This window comes from Brassica rapa, chromosome A08 (genome assembly GCF_000309985.2).
Source record: "Brassica rapa cultivar Chiifu-401-42 chromosome A08, CAAS_Brap_v3.01, whole genome shotgun sequence".
Taxonomy (NCBI): Eukaryota; Viridiplantae; Streptophyta; class Magnoliopsida; order Brassicales; family Brassicaceae; genus Brassica; species Brassica rapa.
In genome coordinates, this window is record NC_024802.2 from 21,080,181 (window position 1) to 21,099,417 (window position 19,237).

Below are 19,237 nucleotides of genomic sequence, written 5' to 3' on the forward strand. Positions count from 1 at the left end.
TTAACTAAAGATGATGTGGCGATGACATGGCTTAAATCGGGTGAAAATCAAAACAGCGTCGTTTTGATTTTTAAATTATGAAAAAAAATTATAACAGATTATGCTTGTGGGAGAGTTGAACTCAGGTTGGATGAGTAAAACCACATAAGCAGAAACGATTAAGCTCTGCTCATCCTTATAAAAGTTATCATCTTTTTAATGTGACGAGATTAAGCAATCAATACCCAAGAAAACCTTTGAACCATTTTGCTAAATTCAAAACTAAATCAGATATAATTTTGGTTTAGGAGACGAATCTGAAATAAACTTGAGCCGTGATGAGGGTGCAAACCTATCCTCCTTGACCATGAGAAGAAGAGATCTGGATTATTAAGAAAAATCGAGAGAAGGAGATTGAATGAAATAAACAGAGGAACCTGAGTTTCAAATATTAGAATAACTGATGATTATAGATATAAAAGAACTTTGAGAGTTCATATTAATCAACTTATGTGGCGCAGTGGTTTGTCTTTCTGATGAATTTCAAGTAGAACCTGGGCTCGACTGCCATTAATGCAAAAGTGAAAGAATTTTTTTTAATATTTTCTAAATGAAGAGAACAAAACGACGTCGTTTAGGGCAAACAATTTTTAAGAAAATATATTATATGACCCATCATTATATCATAATTCCACGTAATGTGGTGCAGTGGTTTGTCTTTCTGATGAATTTCAAGTTGAACCTGGGTTCGACTGCCATTAATGCAAAAGTGAAAGAATTTTTTTTAATATTTTCTAAATGAAGAGAACAAAACGACGTCGTTTAGGGCAAACAATTTTTAAGAAAATATATTATATGACCCATCATTATATCATAATTCCACGTAAGCATCTGTTAAATCCACCTAAGCTAACGTCAAAAAAAAAAAAATCCACCTGAGCCACTTTGACCATTTGACTAACAGAATCATGGTCAAAGTATTTATTAGCCATAATGTGATTGTTTATGTATGAAATTTGAATTAATCATGTGTTCGTGTATGAATTTGCACAGGTATTCACTGTGTGTACTGATCAGGACCGCAGTCCTCTATTGATGTATGAATTAGTCGATTTCCCTCTATTTTTCCTCGTAGTTACCAGTGTTGTTTTGATTTTCATTCGCCATTGAAGCAGAGTAGTTGTCGGTGAAACAGAGGAGAAGAGAAAATCGATAAACAGAGAGGGGAAGAAGAAGACTTGGAGAAGAGAGAAAAAAGATGATAGGTTTCTAAATTTTTGGCTGTGATACCATATTGAATATGGAAGATCATTTATTCACAAGACCAAAGGTCTATACTTATACAAAGTTTGTAGATAAAAGGATGGAAGTAAATATATATGGGGCTTGATTAGAGGAATCAACCCGTTAGTGATATCAATCATAATAATAAGAGTACATGAGGTGTCTATATCTAATATTCATTGTGTTGAGATGACAAAATGTATATACATGAGTTGCTATCCATATCACAACAAAATTTACGACTTATCAGATAGCGTGTTTAAAGAGAGAACAACTTCAATCCATCTTAAGAGTTTTATTACCGAGCACATCTGAATGAAATAATATTTGAGGTTAATTGACAAATACACAATTAAGTTAACTAACAGAATAAATTGATCACGTTTACAAAAATTTAATTAACACACTGACTGCGTGACGGAGATGTGGGTGGGTGTAAAATAAGGCAAAGAACTCGTAACTCCCATCTTCTTCAATATATCTTCTTTTCTTATCTTCAATTTTATGCAGCATCTGAAAATGTTTAAACAAAGGATCTTAAAATTAGAACCATATTGATATCAGTAAGTGAATGCAACCGACCGAATACCCTGTTGAGATACACCCACATCAATTCACAACGCCTTTTTGGTTCAGGTTCAAAAGATTCACAGCGCCTAAGATTTGGAATATCTCTCCTTAGCCATCACCTAAGATTTGAAATATAGACCAAAAGCAATATGATTGTCTTTTTAGGATAGTACTCTTTTTGTCATATTTTTGCTTCTATTGCCATTTCTATTTGTCAAAATTAATAAAATAAATTGTTTCACAAATCCAAAGTTATATAAAAAAATAGGAACAATGGAATAATATCCATATCAACGTATTATTATCATTATTTGTTCTAAAACTTGTTAAATAAAAACTTCTAATTTTATATTCTACGGATAGCATATTTTATATTCTACGGAAAATGCCATAGTGGAAATTGAATTACATGTTTTGTAATCTACTTTAATTAGAATAAACAATCTATATATTTCAAAGTTTGATAAATTTATTTGAATGCACAGTCTACTATTAACCTATCACTCTTAATTTGTAGGAACACACAATCTACAAATAACTCTAAAGTCTAAGAATAGTAGAATATGATTTCGACCAAGAAGAAATTGTAATTCACGGATTAGGCTTATCATGGATAATCATGACCAAATCTTTAAAAAATATGGAAAGTACATTACTAAACCATTTTTGTAATTCACGGATTAGGCCTAATATGAAATTGTGGTTTTTGCTTTAGTTTTTGGTTTTATTTTTGGAGAAACCATTTTTCATCCAATCAAGTTTTTGGTTTTAGTTTTTGTTTTTGTAAAAACCATTTGAGTTGTCAATCAAGATTTTTAATAAATAGATTCCCTAAACTTTAGGGAAACTAGTTTTTGAAAAGTTTAACAAATTTATGAAGAAAAACCAAAAACTAACTAGGTGTTTTATGAAGAAAAACGAATTTTGATTTTTTTTTGTAGAAACTACTACATTTTAATTCATTAATAATTAATAACTAGGTGTTTTGCCCGCGATGCGGGCTTAAAATTTTTTCTAAATTTTTGAAAAGTTCTTTGAATACTATACTAGTTATATTGTGTTTTCCAAAAAGAATTCTTGCAATCAGTTTAGTATCATCTATGCATTGTATACTCTCGAATATATAAATATATATATATATATATATTTCTGAACAATTAAATATTAAAATATTTTAGTGGTATAATTTAAACTTGGGTCTCTAGTCAAAAAAACAAAACTTGTTTCCAATTTATGTAAAGAATATTATTTTTTTGAATGAACAAAGATTTAAGGATGGTTATTGTTTTAAGAACATTAACTTGTTATTTCTGAATAATTAAATATTAAAATATTTTAGTGGTATAATTTAAATTTGGGTCTCTAGTCAAAAAACAAAACTTGTTTCCAATTTACGTAAAGAATATTATTTTTTGTGAATCAGCAAAGATTTAATGATGGTTATTGGCAAATAAATGTTTGAGAACTTTAATTTTTTTTTTTGAGATTCTACTGCAATAATAGTTTAAGGGTTTTTGAAATATTACTAATTAATTGTTATCGATTCGAAGATTTTCAAATTTCATCAAAATTCTTTATTTATTTATGATAATAGTTTTTCATTCTATTTTAACAAAATTTAACATTATTAAAATATAATTTACCTTTTTTATTCATAAAATACAACTTTCAAAATATTTTGGCAATTAAAATAACGGATGTAAGATTTAAAATCCGCTATGTAGTTTGTTATTTGAATATCACAACAACAAATTACATAGCGGTAGAGTTTAGGTTTTTTTTAACTTTAAGTTTTGAGATTATTTTTTAGTGTTTAGGGTTGGTAGAGTTTTAGCGGGATTTATGGTTAGGTTTAGGTAGGGTTTTAGGGTTAGGTTTAGGAAGGGTTTAGGGTTAGCAGGGTTTAGGGTTAAAATGGGTTTAGGGTAGGTAGGGTTTAGGGTTAAGTAGGGTTTAGGGTTAGTAGGGTTTTGGTTTAGGTAGGGTTTAGGGTTGGTAGGGTTTAGGGTTAGCTACAGTTTAGGGTTAGTAGGGTTTAGGGCTAGAAAGGGTTTAGGGTTAGAAAGATTTTAGGGTAAGGTAGGGTTTAGGGTTAGTAGGGTTTTGGGTTATGTAGGGTTAAGGTTAGGTAGGGTTTAGGGTTAGCATGGTTTAGGGTTAAAAAGAGTTTAGGGTTAGTAGGGTTTTGGGTTAGTAGGATTTAAGGCTAGAAAGGGTTTAGGGTTAGGTATGTTTTAGGGTTAGAAAGGGTTTAGGGTTTGAAGGGGTTTAGGGTTAGAAAGGGTTTAGGGTTAGGTAGGGTTTAGGGTTAGGTAGGGTTTAGGGTTCGGTAGGGTTTAGGGTTAGGTAGGGTTTAGGGTTAGAAAGGGTTTAGGGTTAGCATGGTTTAGGGTTAGAAAAGGTTTAGGGTTAGTAGGGTTAATAGGATTTAAGGCTAGAAAGGGTTTAGGGTGAGGTAGGATTTAGGGTTAGGCAAGGTTTAGGGTTAGGTCATGTTTAGGGTTAGAAGGGGTTTAAAGTTAGGTTAGGTTTTAGGGTTCGGTAAGGTTTAGGGTTAGGTAGGGTTTAAGGATAGAAAGGGTTTAGGGTTAGTAGGGTTTAAGGTTAGTAGGGTTTAGGGTTAGTAGGGTTTAGGGTTAGTAGGGTTTAGGGTTAGAAAGAGTTTAGGGTTAGAAAGGGTTTAGGTTAAGTAGGGTTTAGGTTAGGTAGAGTTTAGGGTTATGTAGGGTTAGGATTAGGTAGGGTTTAGGGTTAGGTAGGGTTTAGGGTAGGTGGAGTTTAGGGTTAGTAGGGTTTAGGTAGGGTTTAGGGTTAGGGTTAGGTAGGTTTTAGGGTTAGGAAGGGTTTAGGGTTAGGTAGGGTTTAGGGTTAAATAGAGTTTAGGGTTAGGTAGGGTTTACGTTTAGGGTTCAGTAGGTTTACAATTAGATAGGTTTAGGGTTTAGGTAGTATGAAGGGTTTAGGATTAGGTTTATGTAGGGTTTAGGGTTAGATAGGGTTAAGGTCTAGGTTTATGTAGGGTTTAGGGTTAAGTAGGATTTAGGATTTTAGGCAATAGAAAAGGTTTAGCGTTTGGTTTAGGTTGGGTTTAAGGTTTGATTTAGAATAATGCTTAGAATTATAGGGTTTATGGTTTGTTTGTTTTTTTGTTTATGCATTTAGTGTTGAGATTTTGGGATAAAATTTTATATTAATATTATTGATTTATAGTTTTTCTTAAAATGTTAAAAATTTTAAAGTGATTTTTAAGGTTCTTAAAATATGTATTTTTTTTTTAGGTTTTTTGTGACAATAAGTTGAATATATCCTATACCACAAATCATAAATATTTTGAGTCTTATATATTTTGTTCTTCAAGTTATTTTTACTTTTATTTCCTTTTATACATTTATCTTAATATTTATGTATGCATCCACAATATTTTTTTTAAATGGAATTTTCATTAACTAATGTATTTATTGTAGTTTTAAATATATTATAGTTTTCGTACACTTGATTATATTTTTTTGGTGTTGGTGGTATTTGAAGTGGTTGAGAACCTGAATGGATATTTACTTTCATAAATTTTTTGGTGTATGTTTGAAAATAAAAAATTGTAAAAGCTTTTAAATCATATGAATATAATATTCAACATACTACTGTTGACTGTTTATATACTTAAAATTCTAAAGTAGGTAATTCCAAATTTGCTGAACTCATAGATTCGTTGCTACTTTATAAATTATCACAGGATGAGGTACATATGGTAAATATTGCTTTGATGATAATATCACGTCTATATCGTAATGTGTATTTTTTTTGTTTTATCTACTATGTATTAAGAAGTAATTAACACATTCAATAATACTACTAAAGAGTAAAAAGCCCTTTCAATTGTTCATAGTATAAGCCCAAAGTTAAACTCAAGTCTATCCAAAGAAATAAAACTCAGAGACACGTGTTGGTCTGTCAGAGAGTGACTTTCCATGTGGATAACTTAGGAGAGAGGCAAACATAATATTTTTTCATATAACAATACAATATATTTATATATATATATATAATTATCTTTTTTAATTATAATTTTTAGATTTGGATAATTCAATTCAATTCTATTTTAATTATATAATTAATCATTTTATTTAATTAATATTTAGTTATAAAAATTATGTTTTAAACTTTTTACTTACAGAATTTTTCAGATAACAATACAATATATACAGAAGTTATATCTTTTTTAAATTATATTTTCAGATTTTGGATAATTCTTACTGTTCTTAATATTAATCAATTATCTAATCAAAATCAATTCAAATTTCGTTCTTATTTTTTAATTTATTTATACATTTTATTCATTAAGGGTTAAACTATATTAACCACTCTAACTTTCAACGTGAGAACTTCATTGCGAAAATTTACTTCGCAAATAATAGTTTAAAATTATATAATTAAAAAAATTGTTTGATTGATATTTAATTATATAATTTATGTTTTTAACGTTTTACTAAAATACTTTTTCAGATAACAATACAATATATATATATAAATTATCTTTTTAAATTATATTTTTAGATTTTGGATAATTCAATATTCTATTTTTAATTATAATTAATAATTTTATTTAATTAATATTTAGTTATAGAATTTATGTTTTTAACTTTTTACTTAAAGACTTTTTCAGATAACAATACAATATATACATAAGTTATCTTTTTCTTAAATTATATTTTCAGATTTTGGATAATTCTTATTATTTTTAATAATAATCAATTATCTAATCAAAATCAATTAAAATTTCGTTTTTATTTTTTAATTTATTTATATATTTTATTCATTAAGGGTATAAACGATATTAACCAGTTTAACTTTCAACTTGAGAGCTTCATTGCAAAAATTTACTTCGCAAATAATAGTATAGATTAATATTTTCATAACAATAAAATTATCATAAAATATTTTGTACATTAGATATCATTTAAACACTAATGTGAAATATTTCAATTTGTGTTTCATATCTGTAATTAAATTTATATATTTTATAAATAATATATTTAATTTTAAAACTTAGTTATTAGTTTCTATAAATAAAAAATTGAATTATTTTAATAATTATTAGTCACATTAAAAATAAAAATTTATAAAAACATAATATGTTTTATTAATAAAGTATATTGTATAATCCTGAAATATAAAAATTGCCATTCAACTTTAAGAAAATATAAATAATTTATATAAGAAAATTTATAATTATTTTCAAAATTCTATGTATTTAATTTTTGTATAATTTATAATATTTATATAAGAAAAAACTATTGCTTTTGAAGTTTTTAAAAACTAAAATAATTTATATAAGAAAATTTTCTAAGTATTTTTGAAATTTAATATTTTATTTTTGCATAATTTATATATATTTTATGATTTATATTTACTATAATATATTTTTAATAAAAATATAATAACTAAAATATGTTATCGTATTTAATTTTAAAATAATAATTACAGTATTTTGATAAATTTTAATTATAAAATCTAAATATTTATTGCTATTTTGCTGTATTATTTTAACGTAATATATTAATTAATTTTTGAAAATAGAAAATACAGCAAAACCAAAATCAAAATCTAAAAACCAAAAACCAAAAACTAAAATCTGAAAACCAAAAACCAAAAACTAAAAGCTGAAAACCAAAAACCAAAACTGAAAACTACCAAAACAATCAGCACCTAAATATTTTGGAAATATATGCAAATCTTATTTATTTTCATATATGATTAAAATCGTTTTTTTTTTCATATAAAAATGGAACTATTTTTTTTTTAATGGTTATCTTTTGTTTAAACTACATATTTCAATTTATGCATTAAAACCATTTACTTTGGAATATAACAACTAAAAACTATTACATTAGATGATATATAGCTAGAATTGCAACGAGTCTTACAAACACACTTACATTAAACCAAACTAAAAACCATTACCATTCAACACAATTAAAACTAACAAACTTTGATGAATAAGTCTTAACTTAAGAAACAGCCTCAAAGGTTTGGTGAATAACTTGTTTAGACTAAGAAGAAGCTACAGTATTTCATTCTGGTAACAATAATAAACGTTGGTTGTGTTTGGAATGATGATGTTCTGCAAGAATGATGGAGGAACAAGCAAACCAAGTGGTGATTATCATCACACTCGCATCAACTCAGCCATGGAAGCAGATAACTAGAGAGTGAGACGGTCCTATTAAGCTTGATATATCGATTCATAAATCTCATCCATGTCAACACCATTTCCATCATCATAGAACATTGGTTAAACATTAATTATCATCATCAGACACAAACTTAAATTTCTCAAAATCTATATCATTAGCTGCATCTTCCAAAGATCTTGCATTCTTAATCAAAAGTTCACCTCTTCTCAACCTCATCATCACCTCAACTCCTCCTACTTCTCTAACCATCTCCAAACCTTTCTCTAACTCATCCACAAACCAAGTCATCTCTTCATACTTTTCTTGCAAGGAAAGTTTAGCATCCGTCAACTTAACCCTAACTCTTTCCTCCCTCCACATCTCAGCCATTTGCAACATCTGCCTTTCCTCCTCCGTCTCATCCCATATCCTCCTTGTTTCCACCTTCAGTTCATCGATCCTCGTCACCAGTTCCTCGCACACCTTCTCTAGTGTGTCTCTTTCTCTCCTCAGCCGAGTTGTTGTTGATTCCATCTCCAACACCTTCTTCTTTAACATAGAATTCTCAGCGTTAGCTCTTTTCCTTTCTTCCCTTTCTTTGCTGAACTTCTCCTTCAAGTAATCAAAAAGTGAATCAGTATTTTCTTCCCAGCTTATCCTTTGGTTTCTTATACCATTTTCCTTTGATCCAATCTTCTCAGTTTCAAGCTCTTTGATTCTAGATTGAGCCTTCCATAGCTCATCTTGAAGACGAGGAACAAGGCTACCGTCTATATTCTCTTCTTCTTGAAACTTCTCATAAGGTTCAACGGAGTAATACGTTCGGCATGATCCCAAGTCCCACTTAGTTATGCCCTCCATCTGCAACATTTTTTAAAGGCAAAGAAAATCAACGTTGAGAGATCTCATAAACCAAACCAAATGATCACAAACCTGATAGCTAAAACGTTCTGCACCGTCAGCTTTAGGAGGAAGCTTCTGAAGCCTTGACGCAAGCTTCCTCGCAGAGACTTTGAACCCTTTTGATTTCTGGTGACTGGAACGTTCGACGGAGGAGACGTATATTTTCCGGCGATGAAGAGCGAGTGACTCGTCCCCGGTGTTCATAAGGGATAAAAAATACAATGACAATTAGGAGTTGACCGTTCAGGGACACACAGGTATAGAGAATTATATACACATATATCTGGATTTACATTGAATCATAATGCACAATATTAAGAAACAAATTGAAAACATTTAAGACAATGATTTGCTATGCAGATTTGGTCTCTTTGCTTCTATATATGCAGATTTGGTCTCTTTGCATCTATATATGAAGGTTTTGATATACATATAATATGTTAACACATAAGGAGAAAATAAACTAAATTAATGCGTATGATATAGTCTAAGCAGGATAAGTACTGAAACTAAATCGAATATTTTCTTCCAAAAATTGTAATTATACCAATTTTTTTCTTTTTTTCTTTTAATTGTAGCTGAATATATGTTCTAGTTTACCTTTAATTTTTTTTCTTATTATTATGAATTTTCAAACTGTTCTTTGGTTGATGATTGATGAACAAGTTTTCACTCTTTCTTGCCAATACAATACACTGCATGTTATAAAGAAACATGATCTGCTCTTCAGGAAAAGCTCATTACTACCATGCATTATACATTCACATAGTTATTAGATTGGCTACACTACTGTGAATAGTCACTAAGCACAAACCAAATCAAATCTCCATTTGAATTAGCACATTTGCAGAACCAACAAACTTGGAAAACTAAGTGTCAATTAAAGAGCAAGAACAATGAAAAGAAACATAAGAACCATCCAACAACAAAACTAAAACCAGAGAGGGACAAAAGCAAAGAACCATCCAACATCTGAACCTGTCTTTTTAAGACAGTTGGCGACGCTTGTAACGCACCATAACATTGCCTTTAACACCAACCACCATAGCGTTCCAGTCAATCTCAGGAAACGGCGAAACCAACTCAAGCTCAAAGTTCCTCAACAAATGACTCCATATAGCTTTGATCTGAAGGTAAGCAAAGGGCTCTCCAAGACACCCATGCCTACCTCCACCGAACGAAATGTACGAAAACGCCCCTGCGGCTTTGTCCTCCTCTCTTCCCACGGAGAATCTATCAGGGTCGTAGCTGTCAGGGTTCTTGAAGATATGCGGCAAGCGGTTGGCAAACGCAGGCGAGGTTGCAACGATATGACCCTTAGGGATGTCATACGTTTTACCATCCCTTGTCGTGACGTTGAAGTCACTGTGGGAGGCTCTCATGAGCATGATCAACGGAGGGTGAAGCCTCAAGGCTTCCTTAATGCAGCGGTAGAGAACATCCATCTCGGATAAGATGTCGTGATCAATCTTGTCTCCGTGTTTCTCCATCAGCTTCCTCTGCTCATCCAAAGCGGCAGAGAAGTGTTCCTTGTATTTCATCAGGTAAGCACCGGTCCACGTGGAGGTGATGGAGCTAGTGTGCTGTCCTGCGAAGAGAGCAGCGATGAGCAAACCCGTCACCTCGGATTCGGTCGTCTGCCTACCGTCTTTGTACTTTGACTCGATGAAACACTGCAACATGTCGTTTTCGGATTTGTCTGAGCGTTTTCTTGATCCTATGTGTAACGGCCCGGTTCCTGGCCCAAAAATTTTCATAAAAGAATGGGCTTCTCTACGGCCCATTTCACAAAAAACCTAGGGTTCCCTTCACCCTTTCCTTTATAAAGAGATGCAGCCCATTCTTTTCTCTCATTTTCTGAAACTTGAGCGAAGCTCTGCAGAGATTTAGAGAGACTTGGAAACCCTAGCCGTCAAGCTTCTCTTTTCCCTCTTCCCTCTTCTTCTCTCACGCCTCTCTTTCTCTCCTCTCTCCCTCCTCCTCGCCGGTGCCATGTGGTGATGGTGGTGGTGGTTGCAGCCGTGGTGGTGGTGACCAGATCTCGTCTCTCTCTTGTTTAGTTGTTCCAGATCTGTTCAGATCTCTTCATCCTTGTTTCCAGATCCAGATCTAGGCTAAGGTGGAGTGTTTCGAACCCAACCTTCTTTCATGGTTCTGTATACTCCTATATGTTGGAGTTAGGTTTGCTTAGACCCTGTTTGGGAGTTAGGTTGATAGTACATGGTATTGCTAGGATGATAGATGAATGGATCATGATGCATAAGAACCCTCATACTGATAAATGGGACTTGATGAACTGAATTGAATTGTTGTGGTAATGGTTGATTGGTAGTTGATACTTGTATGTTTGGTTGTGATGTCCCATGTGTTGTTGTGATTGAAGTTAGGATGCTAGAGAGAAATAAATGCTAGGATGATAGGTGAGCAGTGATTATAAAAGTTATTGAAGTAGAACTTGAATGCGATGTGTATTGTGTGTGACACCGATAACGGGTGGCGTCTAGTGATTGAGTCCAAGTACAAGTATGAATGAAAAGGGGAGTAATTGGGAATGAGAAGGGTTAAGTGGAAACGATAAGGAAGTGAAAGGATAAGTAAAAGTATGAAAGAATGATGTTAAGGTTAAGCATGGGTGGGAAAGCATATAGAGAGTCTAAGGAAAGTAGGTGGGGTAAGTAGTCCACGCTAGGTATCCATAGGAGATGTGGCGAATCCACATGAATATGGAAGCACCCATAGGAGATGTGGCCAATCCACATGAATATGGGGTAGAAGCCTAGTGGGGGGCTACCCACTGAGGAAAAGTATGTGTGGCAGCAGTTCACGCTAGGTATCCATAGGAGATGTGGCGAATCCACATGAATATGGAAGCACCCATAGGAGATGTGGCGAATCCACATGAATATGGGGTAGAAGCCTAGTTGGGACTACCCACTGATGAAAAGAACGTGTGCCAACCGCGAGAGGCGGGATATAAAAACGTGCATCATGGTCGGGTAACGGGGAGTTAAAGGTGTCATAGGATCGAGTTGGACTGGTAAGATGAGTCGGTTAAGTCTAGGGTTTGACCTGTGTGGCAATGAGTGAGATCATTGTATTGATTGATCACTAGGTTGTTAGAAATGAATGGAAGTTAATGTGGAAATTACAGATGACGATAGGAAATGATAAAATGCATTAACTGATTGTAGTGGCTAGTCGGTCCTAGTTCCCGCATAGAGTAGTATAGAGTGTCATGCGGGCAGGCTGGTCTAGAGCCACTTCACTGAGTAACTTGTTGCTCACCCCTCCATTTCCATTTTTTCCTGTGCGCAGGACTGTAAGTAGAAGTATATGGATGTGGGTGTGACGGTATTTCAAAGAAGGTTATGCGCTCGTCTCTCGGGACCAGTAACGGGATACGTAGGGTTGTCTAAATGAGTAGACACGTGTCCATAACGCCCCTTCGATAACCCCGGTCGGACGCCGGGGGATCGGGCTGTTACAATTGGTATCAGAGCGGGTTAAGATCCCTTAGTTCTGTCCTAAGGGATCGGCATTTCCGACGTTTAAAAAAAAAAAAAAAAAAAAAAAGAAAAGAGAGAATTGTTTTAACTAAAAGAAAAGAGTGTGTGAAAAGTTTTGATTTTTCTGAAAGTTGTGATTTTTCTGAAAGTTATGAACGATTTCAAAACCACCCACTATATCTATACTTCTATTATGGTTCTGATCGGATGTCTACTTGAAGGATGTCTTCGACAACCAGTATCGACCAGAGTGACAATTACGGGTATCGTGGACCTGCATGGTGGAACCCGAACTACACTCGGACTCAGCGCATCATAAAGAGAAAGGTGGTACCCCATCGGTGACGTCCATTGATGAAGTTCCATCGCCAGACACATGAGTTGGAGTGGTTGGAGGAAAGCCAGAGATGGAAACCCGACTAATGTAACTACCGAGAGCGTGAAGGTTGTGGCGGATATCATGAGTTTAGAGGAACATTAGAGGTGCAGTGAAACAAGTTGAGGCCATAGGTCAATGAAAGTATTTCCCGAAGAATGACATATATCTAATGGAGGGTTAGTTCTAGGATATCTGCCCGAGAGACATGATTGTAAGGGAATACAATAAAGATATAACCCCTGAGGAGATTGTCAGGCACTCTCTAAGGGGGGCGAGAACTGATTCACAGCTTCCTGAAGGAAATGAGAACCGATCTGAAGAATAGTTGTAACGTGCAAGATTACTGGGATCATGAACTAATCTAAAAGGGTGCAGAGCTATTGTTTGGTGTAAGAAGATCATAGGCTAACCAAGCATCACATACTCAGAGCCCAAGGAGAACTTGCGACATCGTCATTAACACAAGGCGGTTTCGTTGTGACAAGAGTGGAAGTGCGAGAAGAACCACACTAGGTGATAATGGATGGGAGCGTACTACCAGTATAACCAGTACAACTAGTAGGGCTATGATAGGAGGTTCGTTCATCAAGGAAAACATGGCCAGACCGAAGGACTCAGAGGACGAGGATATGTTCGGTGTGGAGTAGCTCGTTAAGTTTCATGAGATGAAGTGCTCGCTAAGTTAATCAACGGAGATGTGGTTGGGTACCACACAACGGTGAAGGAAGAGATCATGGGACAAGTTTATCGGTCGCAATGGCCATTGTAGTGGGCAGCAAACAGATTTATCCGGATTCGAAGAGGAACTGCCAAGAGGGTTTTAATGGAGCTTTGCAACTAAGACTTGTTAGTTGAGAATAGTGGGATGTGAGGCCGTATATGATTGATGCAAGAGTTTTATGTGTCAAAATGGAAATGGAATATGATAACAATATATTTTTGTTGTTGGGTCGCCAAGGACATGGCAATCAACCTATGTGATGTACATGTGTGTGGAGCTTAGAGAGGAAGTTGGTTAATGGATCAGATATTAGTTGAATCCATGCAAGACATTAGCTATGACTCAAGCAAATGGATATCCCCTATGAGGATTGTATGAACAACCATGTTGAATCCCTTATGTAGGACCAAAGTGGGGGAGATCAGAATCTCGAGCCTGAGATGATCCAAGAAACCGCTTAGCAGATATAATTGTTGATGATGAGCTGCTGTACGAAAGGATAGAAGAGGTACATGACCATCAGAGAATTACGTCGACAAGAGTGGTGGTGATGTGGAAATGCATATGAGATGAAAACAATCTAGGGATGAGAACGCTGATGGAGAATCGATTTGGGAATTAAGAGGACGTTGGATCTCCGTGAGGAATATGGAACCTGGTCTGTTGCATGAACCATTAGATTTCAAAGGACGAGTTGTTTACCCATTCGGGTTCAGGATGTTAGAGTTGGAGTATCGACATATAGAATTCGGGGACGAATTCCATTCAAGTGGGGGAGAATTGTAACGGCCCGGTTCCTGGCCCAAAAATTTTCATAAAAGAATGGGCTTCTCTACGGCCCATTTCACAAAAAACCTAGGGTTCCCTTCACCCTTTCCTTTATAAAGAGATGCAGCCCATTCTTTTCTCTCATTTTCTGAAACTTGAGCGAAGCTCTGCAGAGATTTAGAGAGACTTGGAAACCCTAGCCGTCAAGCTTCTCTTTTCCCTCTTCCCTCTTCTTCTCTCACGCCTCTCTTTCTCTCCTCTCTCCCTCCTCCTCGCCGGTGCCATGTGGTGATGGTGGTGGTGGTTGCAGCCGTGGTGGTGGTGACCAGATCTCGTCTCTCTCTTGTTTAGTTGTTCCAGATCTGTTCAGATCTCTTCATCCTTGTTTCCAGATCCAGATCTAGGCTAAGGTGGAGTGTTTCGAACCCAACCTTCTTTCATGGTTCTGTATACTCCTATATGTTGGAGTTAGGTTTGCTTAGACCCTGTTTGGGAGTTAGGTTGATAGTACATGGTATTGCTAGGATGATAGATGAATGGATCATGATGCATAAGAACCCTCATACTGATAAATGGGACTTGATGAACTGAATTGAATTGTTGTGGTAATGGTTGATTGGTAGTTGATACTTGTATGTTTGGTTGTGATGTCCCATGTGTTGTTGTGATTGAAGTTAGGATGCTAGAGAGAAATAAATGCTAGGATGATAGGTGAGCAGTGATTATAAAAGTTATTGAAGTAGAACTTGAATGCGATGTGTATTGTGTGTGACACCGATAACGGGTGGCGTCTAGTGATTGAGTCCAAGTACAAGTATGAATGAAAAGGGGAGTAATTGGGAATGAGAAGGGTTAAGTGGAAACGATAAGGAAGTGAAAGGATAAGTAAAAGTATGAAAGAATGATGTTAAGGTTAAGCATGGGTGGGAAAGCATATAGAGAGTCTAAGGAAAGTAGGTGGGGTAAGTAGTCCACGCTAGGTATCCATAGGAGATGTGGCGAATCCACATGAATATGGAAGCACCCATAGGAGATGTGGCCAATCCACATGAATATGGGGTAGAAGCCTAGTGGGGGGCTACCCACTGAGGAAAAGTATGTGTGGCAGCAGTTCACGCTAGGTATCCATAGGAGATGTGGCGAATCCACATGAATATGGAAGCACCCATAGGAGATGTGGCGAATCCACATGAATATGGGGTAGAAGCCTAGTTGGGACTACCCACTGATGAAAAGAACGTGTGCCAACCGCGAGAGGCGGGATATAAAAACGTGCATCATGGTCGGGTAACGGGGAGTTAAAGGTGTCATAGGATCGAGTTGGACTGGTAAGATGAGTCGGTTAAGTCTAGGGTTTGACCTGTGTGGCAATGAGTGAGATCATTGTATTGATTGATCACTAGGTTGTTAGAAATGAATGGAAGTTAATGTGGAAATTACAGATGACGATAGGAAATGATAAAATGCATTAACTGATTGTAGTGGCTAGTCGGTCCTAGTTCCCGCATAGAGTAGTATAGAGTGTCATGCGGGCAGGCTGGTCTAGAGCCACTTCACTGAGTAACTTGTTGCTCACCCCTCCATTTCCATTTTTTCCTGTGCGCAGGACTGTAAGTAGAAGTATATGGATGTGGGTGTGACGGTATTTCAAAGAAGGTTATGCGCTCGTCTCTCGGGACCAGTAACGGGATACGTAGGGTTGTCTAAATGAGTAGACACGTGTCCATAACGCCCCTTCGATAACCCCGGTCGGACGCCGGGGGATCGGGCTGTTACACTATGATCTTTGAGAAGATCTCGGAGAGCTTTTGTCTGGCACGGTCGCGGCGACGGTGAGCTGGAAGCGGGAGGTAGGGGAAGAGGACACTGATGGGAAGCATTCCGTTGTCGAGGTCATGGAACAAAGCAGAGACGTCATCGAAAAGCTGGTCACGAACTTCTCGGCCTAGTAGACATCTGCTTGCGGTTAAGATGATGAGACGCTCTAGCTCATCCTTTAGATCAACTTCACCACTCTCTCCCCATTTCGAGAAGAAGTTCTGCACAAGTATTCACAAATGAAGCTACCAATGTATTGCTACGAGGTAATTAGGCGCATGATTAGTACCTAGGCGCAGATTATTCAGAACCAAGTCATGAACTAGGACTTAACAAATTTATTTTATACAGATTTTAAAAATGAAGCTACCCATGTTCGAAAAGTAACTACGCAGTAACCATGCACTCTATAGAGAATTAGCTCCTAAGAAGATTATTCGGGATCAAAGCGGAAACTAAACTAGACGTTAACAAATTATTGATTTATTTTATATTGATTTTAAATTTATATAAGATATTTTAGTTTTTAGGTATAATTATAAAACTATTTTGATGATTTATAAAAATTTGATATATAAAATAAAACATTTTTTGTGAATGTTTACAAATATTATTTACTTAATTTAATAGATTTATACTAATTTAAATCGATTCAAACCGTTTTAGAATGATTTAAATCTATTTAAAATGGTTTAAACCGATTTGAATTATATAAATCGGATTTTAGTTTCGGTTAGAGGGGGATTTGCCTTTTAGAACCGTGGAAACTACCAAACGAAAACACACAACAGCTACTTAGTAGAAGATGTTATATATATTACCTCAGCTTCAGTAACCATCATGTCCACATAACCTTTCAACTTATTGACTCTAAGTGCCTCAGTGAAGAACCTGAACTGCTCCTGACGAACTGAGTAGTCAACATCGAAAACAACTCCAGGGCCAAAGGTAGGCACATTGAACTGGTACACTTCCTGCTGGCTGAGATCAGACTCAGGAGCTTTGAAGAAATGGGCAGAGACTTCAGGACCGATGAGAAAGGTCATCTTTTTGTGGAGGAGGTTCACCGTGAAGACGCTTCCGAGGTTGGGATACTCGTCTCTCAGCATTACGATGGGACCTTTCAAGAAACGGAGGAGGCTTCCGATGAGTGGAGGCCAGGCTTGTAGAGTGGGTGGAAGACGCTTCTTCTTGGAGGAGGAAGTGAAGAAGGTGAAGATGAGTTTGGTTACGACGAGTGTTGCTGTTATGACCAGACATGTCTTTAAGAGGTTGTTGTCTGAATCTAGTTCCATCTGTCAAAAGAGAGTAGATTCAGATCGTGATTGGTTGAGATTGATTCGTGACTGATGATGTTTAAGACTTTAAAGAAATGAGCTAGTGGAGAGTGACACAGAGAGGTTTAGAAACTAGAGGGAGAGTGAGGAAAGCTTACATTGGAGGAATCAAGGAGACGAGTTTGAGAGACGGCGCGTGGGGAAGAGGAAGAAGAAGAAAGGTTTAGTCTTTGAGATTTGTTATGGCGATGGAGATGAGAGATATCGTCGCTTTCGACGCTGACTGAAACTGCTGCTTTCTCTCACCGGTTTAATAATACTCTTTTTCCGATTTATTATTTATTCTAAAAATGAAATTCAGCTGTTATACACGTGGCATATTTAACGGTTTTTGTTGATTGTTTGGTATTAAATATTCAACGAAAATATTGAAAACCAACGGCTGGTTTTTATTTTTATATTTTTATTCATTTTTAATGGAGTTCAAACTAATTTCTGTTTTAAGAAAAAAAAAACTCAAAAGATACATTTTTATTTTTAATTTTTTTTTGAAAAATTGTAATTTTTTAAAAAATATTACGTTTGTTAAAATTTTATTGGTTAATTTTTTTAAAATAGTTAATTACAAAAATAAAGCATTAAAAGTTAATATGTTTGATTAATATGTGGGTGAATTATAAAATGTGGATTATTTTTAAACGATTTGCTGTGAAGGTTTAAAATAATATGGTTTTATTAATCATCTTTTTGTTTTTTTTTTCTGTCCATCAACATTAGTGGATCATAATAGCATGTTAGGATTAGGATGTTGTCTAATGACAGTCTTCTTGTCCAAAGTTTTATTATTAGTTTTAGTAGGTAAACTTTGAGAGTATTGTCAAATTAATCTAGGACAATCAAACGATTTACTATTTTTTATATACTCTGAATATGCAAACTATTAAAGTTTATGGAATGGATTGGTTGGATCCATCTATGTATTTTGATAAATTGACACACATCTTTGAGATGAAACCTATAGTCACACAATATAAAAATCATGAACAAATGGTTTTGTAAAACATAGAGATACTCTGAGTAATAGCTCGAATGGTGGTGGACCAAGTACAATCGATGAATAAGATTTGTGTAATGTGCCTTGACGGAGATAACAACTCAAGTACCTTTCTTAACTATTAAAAAAAAAAAACAAAGTGACCCAGTCGTAGTTAGCTCGTGACCACTACACATGCGAGATTGATCTCTGACCACACTTGATTAGTACTATTATATATCCCTTCTTTGTCCTAGTACAAAGTTGTGTTAATTGTGTATGTCGAGGAGCCTACGCCTAGTGATCTTTATAAATTACGCACACAGAATTGTCACAATATTAGCAAAACTCAGTACCGTGATAAATCTGGTTTAGCTGAGGATAATGAAACCACACATATATATATATATATATATGATAAATTTGAAAAAATTTTATGATGAAAATCAATTCAGTTGTCTACCTTTTATTATAAAAATGAAATGCAAAAATGAAATATAGAGTAGAATATGGATTATATATAAGTCGGGTATTTAATAATGCAAAAGTATCATATAAGAAGACTTTCATTGGAGAGGTTTTTGACTAAAGTATCTAGTATAAAAAAGATAAGAATTAATTGAAAGAGTATCTTAAAATGGTGACATACACATCTAATGATATCTGAAAGTATATATCTCACAGTTTTGAGATGCCTATTCAATTAACCTTTTTAGATTAGATATTCAAAACTAAGGATCCCTCCAATGGAGATGGTCCAGAAGATAACATCACAAACCAAAAAAAAACATAGTTTTATGTCTGCTCTGTAATTCTCTCTTTTCACAAG

The 19,237-nt window shown here is 34.9% G+C and overlaps 2 protein-coding genes across 2 annotated transcripts; both read right to left on the bottom strand.

Annotated features, from left to right (window-relative positions):
- Positions 1-7,592: 7,592 nt before the first annotated feature.
- On the bottom strand, positions 7,593-9,479 carry LOC103836217 (golgin subfamily A member 6-like protein 1). The gene is made up of 2 exons (XM_009112457.3): positions 8,937-9,479; positions 7,593-8,864 (listed from the first exon to the last, which is right to left on the bottom strand). Exons 1-2 carry the CDS (start codon positions 9,108-9,110, stop codon positions 8,130-8,132), a joined length of 909 nt encoding a protein of 302 aa, XP_009110705.1. The 5' UTR covers positions 9,111-9,479; the 3' UTR covers positions 7,593-8,129.
- A 234-nt stretch (positions 9,480-9,713) lies between these two features.
- On the bottom strand, positions 9,714-17,718 carry LOC103836218 (sterol 14-demethylase). The gene is made up of 4 exons (XM_009112458.3): positions 17,534-17,718; positions 16,920-17,393; positions 16,062-16,319; positions 9,714-10,627 (listed from the first exon to the last, which is right to left on the bottom strand). The coding sequence occupies exons 2-4, from the start codon at positions 17,391-17,393 to the stop codon at positions 9,893-9,895; spliced, it is 1,467 nt and encodes a 488-aa protein (XP_009110706.1). The 5' UTR covers positions 17,534-17,718; the 3' UTR covers positions 9,714-9,892.
- Positions 17,719-19,237: the final 1,519 nt, after the last annotated feature.

Excerpts from the sequence above, each read along its gene's own strand:
- LOC103836217 (XM_009112457.3), bottom strand. The coding sequence starts at position 9,110 with ATGAACACCGGGGACGAGTCACTCGCTCTTCATCGCCGGAAAATATAC. Across the intron at positions 8,865-8,936 it reads CAGAACGTTTTAGCTATCAG|ATGGAGGGCATAACTAAGTG; the intron begins GTTTGTGATCAT and ends AAAATGTTGCAG.
- LOC103836218 (XM_009112458.3), bottom strand. The coding sequence starts at position 17,393 with ATGGAACTAGATTCAGACAACAACCTCTTAAAGACATGTCTGGTCATA. Across the intron at positions 16,320-16,919 it reads TGATGGTTACTGAAGCTGAG|AACTTCTTCTCGAAATGGGG; the intron begins GTAATATATATA and ends ATACTTGTGCAG. Across the intron at positions 10,628-16,061 it reads CCGAGATCTTCTCAAAGATC|ATAGGATCAAGAAAACGCTC; the intron begins ATAGTGTAACAG and ends GGGCCGTTACAC.